At 41.6% G+C, this 10,259-nt stretch overlaps 1 protein-coding gene across 3 annotated transcripts in view; it reads left to right on the forward strand.

Moving 5' to 3' along the window:
• Positions 1-9,109, forward strand: part of SAMSN1 (SAM domain, SH3 domain and nuclear localization signals 1) — a 523,635-nt gene extending 514,526 nt beyond the window's left edge. For all 3 annotated transcript variants that reach the window (XM_086934054.1, XM_086934053.1, XM_086934055.1), the window contains one exon: positions 8,158-9,109. In XM_086934054.1, the coding sequence (XP_086790180.1) occupies positions 8,158-8,357 (200 nt within the window). In that variant the 3' untranslated portion in view covers positions 8,358-9,109. The remainder of the gene's footprint in view (positions 1-8,157) is intronic.
• The last annotated feature ends 1,150 nt before the right edge of the window (positions 9,110-10,259 follow it).

The following is a 10,259-nucleotide window of genomic DNA, read 5'->3' on the forward strand; positions in this document are numbered from 1 at the left end:
CTAGACCAGTAGGTCTACAAAACAAGCCAACTGGTACTCACAAGAACTCAGGATCATGAAACACAACTTCAAATGACTGGAGAGACGATGGTGCACTACCAAAGATCCTACAGACCGAGCCACCTTCAAATCAGCCCTCAACATCTAAACAAAACGAAAAAACATGCCCTTGCTAACTGCATCAAAGCCTCATGCAGCCACAGCAAGGGACTCTTTAACATTGTCAGAGAGTTCTCCTGCCCAGCAGCCACCGAGAACACAACCCCCCATCCCAGGAACTCTTCAACACCCTGACGGACTACTTCCACAACAAGATATCCAGCATCTACAGCAACTTCAAACCCCAACTCACCAACCTCTACAGTCTCCTTACGCTGATTGATATCACCCACTATCCTCTGCTCATAGCATGGGAACAGCTTACCACACAGAGCACCACTGCCAACATGATCGAAGCACCCACGGACCCCCACCGCTTCTTCAACCTAGGGAGAAAGGAAATCAGTAGCAAACTTACTTCCATCCTCAACGCATTCTTCATCACAGGCACCTTCCCCAATCATTGGAAACACGCAAAGGTCAGGCTCCTCCTCAAGAAACTCTGCTGACCCCCGCAAACTCAAGGACTACCGCACTCTGCACCATTTCTCAGTTGAAGCCCTTGAGAAGCCCATCAACCAATAACTCCCCAAACACCTGGAGAACAACAACCTGCAGGATACCTCCCATGCCAACCATAGCACCGAAACCACCCTGATCGCTGCCACCATTGACATCAGAACCCTCCTTGACCGAGGAGACACAGCAGCCCTGATCCTCCTCGACATATGAGCAGTGTTAGAGGCCATATCCCTCATCAAGAGAATCTGCCCCATGAGGATCCAGGGAGGCATTCTCAAATGAATCGTATCCTTTCTCACAAGATGAACCCAGAGAATCCGCCTACCTCCCCTCATGTCAGAACTCAAGAGCATCATCTGAGCCATCCTGGAAGGTTCATCCCTCAGCTCTACCATTTTTAAAACCTACATGAGGTCACTGGTTGACACCATCAGAATCCATGGCCTCAACATAATTTTCTACGCAGACAACACCCAACTTACCCTATCACTCTCAGAAGACCACACAACCACCAGGACCAACTTACACAACTGCATGTCATGCGTCGCCGACTGGTTGAAGGCCAACTGCCTCAAGCTGAACACGGACAAGACTGAAGTGCTGATCTTTGGAAACAACACCTAGTGGCCTGCCGAACTCGGATCCATACCGACAGACCACGCCTGCAGCCTTGGCATCAGTCTGGACAGTAAACTCAACATGAAATGGCATATCAACACAGTCTCCTCCGCCTGCTTCCACATCATGTACATGCTCCAAAGAATCTCCAGTTGGCTTCCCGTCGACACCAGGAAAACCATCACCCAAGCTCGAGTCACCAACCGGTTTGGCTACAGCAACGCACTCTATACAGGAATCACCACCCAGCTCTTAAAGAGACTCCAAATGAATCAGAATTTTTTGGTCAGAATCATCCTTAACCTCCGCAAATCGATCCACATTGTCTCCTACTGTAGGAATCTTTATTGGCTCCACGTCCAGAAAAGATGCCAATTTAAGATGCTGGACCTGGGACCAGCATACATCAGCCACTGCCTGTACTACCACCGACCCACCAGAGACCTGCGCTCCGCCGCCCTCACCCACACTCACCGCATCCGAAGAAGCTACAGCGGAGGACGCTTCTTCACCTACCAAGTCCTCAAATGCCCTTCCCTTTCACCTCCGAACAGCACCCTCTATCACGGAATTCAGTAAGGGACTCAAGACCTGGTTTTCTGGCTGATTGCAGAAGGATCCTAGCACCTGGATACCCTCACAGGTGGTTAGTCGTGCTCTACAAATCCCCATTGATTGAGATATCATAATCATAAATGTGACAAAATAAAAATATAACAGTTTTTTAATACAAAAATTGAATTAAGTCAGTAACAATACAATAGTATTGGCCAAAAAGTTTTCCATGTATTAACAACCTTTTTAACACATGTAACATAAAATGCACAACAAAAGTTAAAAAACGCCTGTAGAAAATATGTTTTTCACTTAACAGGAAAAAACATGTAGAAAAAGGACTACATTTATTTTTTAAATCCTAGTGGGATGTATATGCTTGTTTTTCCTTTCGTAGCGCATCAAATCTTACCTGTATTTTTGAGATCACAACACACATTTCTTTTTCAAGTTTAATTTTTGGCCCATATTTTTACTTTATTACTGCAACTGCTGAGAAACCAGCTTCACAGGAAGTAGCCAATAGGATCAAAACATGCAGGGGTCTCTTGTTTATCACTAGATATTCAGCTACAGTTTGACACTAAAACTCAAGCAGTGACCGAGATGTGTCTCTTACTTTCAATGTTGAGTTACGTGAAAGGTCAATGAGCTGTTCTGCTTCCTCGTTCTTCAAATGCAGATGTATATCAGCATTGAAAGGGTCTCTCACCCATTTTATTGGCTCTATCCTCTGGGAAATGGTCGTCAAGGAAAAGACACAGCTGTGGCAAATACAGAACAAAAACTGTCCTCAGTTCCTCATTTGATGCCATCTCACTATCTTGCAGAAACTGGTCCAATGAAGGAAAACATTTATAGTCACATTTGCTTACAGTGTTTTTCCAAAGGCTCACATTCTTGATCAGGCCTGGAACTTTGGTGAGAGCTGCAAGTTGTTAGTATTATTGCCTTGCAAGGATTTGTTCAGTGGATTCAGTTTTTCAAAAAGACCAGAAAGAAAAGCCATTTTTATTAGAAGGTCCGCGTCAATGCATTTTTCAATGAAACAATGTTCATGATCATGTAGATACAAGTATATTTCATTCCTCAGCTCATATACTCTAAGCAGGGAGTTACTGAGAGACAGCCACTGAGAACTGCTGTAGAACAAGAGGCATGAATGTTCTGCACCCATGTCATCACACAACTTAGCAAAACATATCACTTTCATAATCTTGTTTCAATAACATTTACCACTTTGATGACGATTTTCAGATCATCATGCAGTTCCTCACTTAGATGTCCTGCTGCCAATGCTTCTCAGTGTATTATACAGTATTTTCCAACAGCATTAGGCAGCATTTGTAGCATCCTGCTCATTGAACGACCCCCCATCTGTACAAACTCCAACACATCTCTCCCCGTTAATTTGATTCTGTACCATAAAATCATCCACAACCGCAAATGTCTTCACCTGTAGTTCCACCTTTCATTTTTTACAGACAACAAATCCTCAACAATTTTTTTCCGTTACCAACCCCAACATAACAAATAAGATAGGTGTATTTTTGGTTGTCTGCGGCCTCATCAATTTGAGTGCAAAGTCTTTGCCTTTTAAATTACAGATGAGCTGATCGTTAATATCTTCAGTCATATCTTTCATCCTCTGGCTCTCCTTATATAATAATAATAATAATAATAATAATAATAATAATAATAATAATAATGTAAAAGCAATGCAATAATGAGAAAATTGTAATGTAAGTAATAAAATAGCCTTCCCTATGTAATAATAATATTAACGATGGAATAGTAATAATGTAAGTATTAAACAGTAAGACAGCCTTCTCTATGTAATAATAATGATAATATTAATAATGACATAGTAAATGTAGTAATATAAGTAATAAAGTAGTAATATAGAAGTCGTAAACTTAAACAAATGGCAGGACCAGGGAATACCATACACCCTCTACTGCACACACTGTAATATACCGTCCACTTACCAAGAACACCCTCTACTATTGCAGGACCAGGGAAATGTACATATCCGTCTGCATACTAGTGCAGGACCACACACGCATTAATACACAGTAACCTCCCAATAAGAGAACACACACCTCTTCGTAAAGGGGGAATCCACCTCCCTATAAACCACCACACACAGTAACCCAAGGGGGAATCCACCTCCCTATAAACCACCACACACAGTAACCTCCCAAGGTAGTAACGTCACCGGGTACTGAGGGGAAAGAAAAGATGGAATGCATTAAGTATAGGTGGTCTTTTGATCACATATGGAAAGAAAGGGAAAAAAGGTCCATCACCAGGGTCAAAGAAAAAAAGGTAACACCTCAGTGCATGGTTCTTTTTAGGGAAGTGAATTCAGGAAGGGGTATTCACAGGAGCCTCTGTCACCTTAAGAGCAGGTAACTATGTTGGGGAAACTCTAAATAGTAGCATTCTCCAGTGGGTGCGAGGTACTAGGGGTTCCTCTTATTTGCAAAGTATCGCTGGGCAGGCAAGCGCTGAGACAAAAAAGAACGTTTAAGAAAATGAGGCTCTTTAGACAAAAGGCTCACAGGCGCGCTCAAGGTGTGGCCAGTACTTAAAGAAAAGTACTCTCTTTATTCAAAGCATACACACGCCAGTATTTAAAGAAAATTAGGCTCTTCATTCAAAGCATATACAAGACCCACCCAAACCCATTAGAAACCAAAAAAAACACCCTCCCGCAAGATTCATACTCCTCCCTCCCCTCCTACCCCTGTCTCTGAGGCACGTACCGCAGGAGCCGTAACTCTCCAGAGTTATGGTGGAGTGAAGGTGTCCTCCAGGGGCGTCCACCAGTCCTCAGTCCAGAGGTCGGGCTCGGCTATTTCATCCTCTCCGCTGCTGGGGTCCAGTCCGTCAGTCGTCTTCTCTGTCGGGGGGATGGTCTTCTCTTTGTCCGTGGTGCTGCTCTCTTTCTTTGGCTCCTTCACGTTCTCCTCCTCGATGTTTCCTGGCGTTTGCCACTGAAGGTCTATTACCGCCTCCTGGTTCTCCGCTGATTGGTCCCGCTCCCCTCTGGGTCGTTCCTCTTCCTCTCCGCGTCTCTTCTTTTCCAGTATGTGAGAGGAGTCCGGTAGAGTTAACCCTTTGTGTGCTTGGGAAGTTCGGCGTCTTACCCAGTCAAGGTCAGTGTGTGGGGTAAAAGCGGGTTCCTCCTCACATGCTGTATTTCAGATTTTATTATTTTCTTAAAGTTGAAGAAAAAAGTTGCAAGGTCATCTTGCCTTGCACAGATTTTTTTAAAGAAATAAATGAGAAAAAGAAGCATTGCTTAGAGGTCTGTATGGCTCTGCAACATTTGCCTGCTATCTTTAACTCCTGTAACAGAGCTGTTGTCTACTGTTATGGAGGGATGATACAAGATGATGCAGACAAAGTAGCTCCTCCTTTCTCTGTAGAGAATCATTGGAGGGGAGAGTATAAAGAGAGGGCAATATGTGTGAGATGTGACACCCACAAACTATAATTGTTGAGAGGTAACTTACTGGATAGCCGGATCGACTGATGACCAACAGTTTTTGAGGTATGTGGGCATAGATACATAATCTAGCATATTTAAACTGGAGAGATTAATGACTACTTTGACAACATAATAATATGGAGATTATGTGGAGCTAAGGATATATACAAATATATTCATAGATGTTTGGTAGGGACTGGACTAATTTTGAGAAGTAGGGATATGAGATGTAAAATTCTTAGGACATTGCTAATGTTCATCTGTTTTTTTATTACAACTACTACTGAGATTATTTTGATATTAGTATTATCGGTAAGCTTATAAAGCACAATGGTTACTCCAACGGGAGTGTCCACACGCTAGGACATAGCTGAACCCAACAACCCTACCAAGCTGCCACCGAAAACACGGGCATCCAACCAGATGACACCTTACCATTACATACCTCCTTGGGGAGAACAGAAGAGCCATGTTTTCAATTTCTTACAAAACAGAGACTCCAACTCAGTTGTCCTAAGATCCACTGGAAGCTCATTCCAGGCCTTAGCTGCCAGGAAGCCAAAATATCTTCCGCCCAACCGCGCATTCCACACCCTTGGCACAATCACTCTTGCACTACCCAATGACCTCAAATTACGGGCAGGCTGGTGGGCTGTCAGAAGAGGCCATAAAAAGCACGGTTCCCTCTGCCCCAGAATCCTGCGACTCAGGCATAGAGCCTTAAAGGTAACTCTAGCCAGAATTTGAAACCAATGCAGTGCCATTAAGGCTTCTCCCACCAATGCCCTCCTAGGTACATTCAGGATATGCCGGGGTGCGGCATTTCGGACCTTCTGCAGGATGTTCAGATTTTTTACCCCCATATACAGGACGTTGCAGTAATCAAGGCGAGATGTAACCAACGCCTGTACAATCAGCCTTTTGGAATTTAGGGGGAAAAAGTCTAAGATCTTACGTATCATCCTCAGAATGCCAAAACACACCCCAGCCACAGCTGTTATTTGTGAGGAGGAGAGACCATCGTCAAACCACACTCCCAGATTTTTCACCTTGCCTTTCGGCACTGGACTCATTCCCAGTGCTTCGGGCCACCAATGCTGTGACCAGAGAGAGGGCTGTTTTCCAACCACCATCACCTCTGTCTTCCCTGCATTTAGCTGGAGACAGCTCAGTCTCATCCAGTCCATGAGGCAGGTTCTAAAATCGGCAGCCCTTTCAGGTTCCTTCTGTTCCAATATCACAACGAGCTGAGTGTCATCAGCATATGACACCAGTTGAATTCCATGTTTCAGAACAATGTCTGCAAGTGGGCGCATATATATATTAAAAAGGGTTGGGCTAAGAGCCGAACCCTGCAGCACCCCCTGGTTTAAAGGACAGATTCTGGAACTGAAGGGATGTTGCAAGACCTGGAAGGATCTATTTCCCAGGTAATTACCATCATTCTGATACACAAGGTTAATGAGCTATTATAAATATGTTTGTATTGTAAATTAGAAACTACTGTCTCCAGGGCCCAGAGAGTGGTCTACACACACACACACACACACACACGCACACACACACATACACACATGTATAAGTGTATATACATTCTCCCTGCAGATAAGAGTACCTTTGACAGAACTGTATAATTCCTACCATTCTGAGACTGAATAAGCCTAACTTGTCACAGATAATATTGAAAGACACACGTCCATCTCCCTATCTCAGTGGGTGGTGCAACAAGCATTTCCCCTAGTGAAAGGGAGATCTATCCAGGTATGCTTCCAGGAAAACTGGAAGTTCATGAAAATATATCAGTTTGTTCTTTAGGGTATGTTATAGTTTGTAATGAGTTGGGCATAGGATGCAAAATATATTAGCTGTAATGAAATTGGCCTTCTCAGTGTCTGTGTTAGGTGGCTCTCCCCAATGCTAATAAACATAGGAAGGTGTCAAAAAAGAGTTTGAAATATTGCAAGCTTTATCCCCACACATACTTCTCTGTCCAGACAAGTGCAAACAATTCATTGAGATTTAAAATGGGCATTGCTCTCACAGGAAAGTAAAGAAACCTAGCAAGATATAGCCTGTATGGATTGTGCATGCTATTTTTGGACTGCAGCATATATTTTGTGATATATTAGCAGGAACAGTTAAGCAATATTGTAATGTACAATAGAAGTTTGATTACTATAATTGATAATTATGGATAATGATAATTTGTTTTCTAAAATCAATGCATGTATTTTTTTATTTGAAACTACAGTAAAAGCATATAAAACAATTTATATTTATATCATATGCAGTATTATCAATAATTTTCAAAAGTGTCATAGTTTTCTGTGAACTGCAATGAACGTATTTACTAAATAAAAAACTAAAATATGATAAGCTGTGAGCAAGATTTTCTTCAGGACTATTTCCATAAATGTATCACTTTGGAAAAATTGGCTTCACACTTAATACAGCATTTCCATACCTCCAAAAGGCCCCTCTGTGTAAAAAAAAAAACATTTTTTCAATAGCTTTGATAAAAGCCTTCTGTGATATATGCACACCACTTTTTTCCTCTCTCTGCATTGTAATGTCTCTCTTTTCTACTTTCTAGTGTAGGTGATGCCATCGATCTGTGGTTAAGACTGATTTGCATATAGTTGGCTCTGTCATTAGTGGCAAAGTGAGCATACAAAATGAGGTGGAATGCCTCCTGAGTAATTACCAGTGGCTAAAATATGTTAAATTATACTATCATTATCTTTTTTGGGTGCTTTTCGCAATATTTATACAAACCACTATAACAGACTGAATTATGTTTTACTATAGTTTGTTGTATTAACTTCTTCAAACAATCCCATCCCAAGACTTCTTTGTCTTTTTTTCAGCTGAACAGGAACATGACAAGGAGGCGGCATCTCACGGCCCAAGCCTTGGTGTGGGATTAAACAAAGAAGAATTAAAAGATTGCCCCAGGGACTCTGGCTGTTACATCTCATCAGAAAATTCTGACAATGGCAGGGATGACACAGAGACTGAGCATCTATGTGATGCTGTGACGAAGATCACCATCACGGAGTCCAACTGATATGGCCACTGCTTTGGGAATATACATCTGCGGCTTTCCAGACTTATTTTTTATTTACAGTGAGCATCACTCAAGTTGATATTAAATGGACTCTGAATCCCCAATGCTCAAATGTATTTACTTCACACTATATACCATGTGTGTTCTTCTAGAGGAGCCAATGAAGAGAAGGGCCCAACTTTTTATTAATTCCCATAAATGAAAACCTTAGTAACAACCCTTGACTTTGTTCACTAATTACTAGGATCCCATTAACTTTTGAACAGCAAAACATGTTAATCTGTATTATTTCTGCAGTGCATTGAATCTTTTTTTACACATTTTACTTTGCTGAGTAACTGTGCCCTGGTTGTTTCTAGGAGGGCCATATCTTTTCTTATTGAACCAGTTCCCTATTTTTTCTGTTTTATACTATTCTCTTGAAAATATTGTGTCTTTTTCGATGGGGTTGTCACAGTTACTTAAATCCTAAATCACATACTATTTTTATCCCCTGGATTTCCAACTTTTAAAGTATCCCTGTTATACTAATTGTAAACACAACTTAACAAAAAAAAGAAATACTTTGTGATCAAGCATAGAAATGACACTTAGACATGCATTAGGAAGTGTTTCTACTTGTGAAACAGACTGCAGTGGGTACTATGCACTGGAGTTAGCAAAAGACTGGAGCGGCTGGGCAATGCAGTTTTGTGTTTTGTGTCTTGTTATTGTTCTTGTTTGAAAACCAATAAACGTAAGTTAACAATATATATTTATGTATAACTATTAATTGGAATAATATTCTGACAAATTACTGGTTTAAAGTATCAGAGGGCACAGGACTGCTCACACTGGGTTCTACGGCAATTGGTGAAGGAACATGTAGGGCGGTACTGCACAGGGCACCCAAAGCCGAAATAACACTATTGTGCATACAACTAGTCTCAAATATTAGGAGTGGAATAAGAGAAGGTCAGGTATTTGTAATGCTACTCTCTGGCTCTCTGGGAGAGATAGAGACTTAAGGCATTGCAGTGACTGGAAGTGTTCAACAACGGAAGGGATAAAAGTATCTTCTCTGAGAAAGTCATATGAAGGGGAGAGAGGATAACGCCCATTCATAGCTACAAAGGGGATTTGTAGTAACTGTCGCCAGGTAATGCATGCAGTGAAGACTTTGCTTGAAACCAAGATGGACATCATATGTGTACCATCACTAGTAGCCCTTTTGGGGCTAGAATTGAAGAGAAAGGGTTCTCAGCACATACAGTCTACTTGCCTCTGTGTAGAAGAACACATTATAGGAACCAAAGGGTAAGTAAGAAACGGATAGTTGCTCACTGAAGGACGAAGAATTACGGCTGCCCTAAGAAAAGGAAAAAAAACCACTCAAAGCAGTACACTTCATAAAGCTCCACAGATACCATATTCATAAACTAGTCTTCATATGATGAAAAGACGGGACACTATAAAATGTCCACATTACCCTGAGGAGGAAGTTGCATTTTACTTACGGTGTGAAAATATAATAAATTACGGAATGGGGATCAAGGTGATCAAAGACATTAAAAAGCTCCCAAGGCTATGCCATGCCCAAACTAAAGTTGTGCCTGTTAGGTATCCCCTGTGAACTAGATCTATCCAGACATCAAAAGGTACCTCGCTGACACTAGTCATTGCCAGAAGGGACACTGAACAATAGCGAACAAATGTGAGGCCTCCAAGACGGAAAGGGCAGTTTATGCAAATGGAGAACATATTCCTTTTTTTCCTCTTAGAGATAGCTCTAAAAAACTCAATAAAGTTTTGGATTAATAAGATGTGAGAGAGGTAAGAAAGAAGAGACAATAAACAAACATGGAATTATAGTTGAATTAAGTAATCTTTCAGATTTTTGTGAACATACACTGAGATGCTAAT

The sequence above is a fragment of the Lissotriton vulgaris genome, chromosome 8 (assembly GCF_964263255.1).
Source record: "Lissotriton vulgaris chromosome 8, aLisVul1.2, whole genome shotgun sequence".
Classification (NCBI taxonomy): Eukaryota; Metazoa; Chordata; class Amphibia; order Caudata; family Salamandridae; genus Lissotriton; species Lissotriton vulgaris.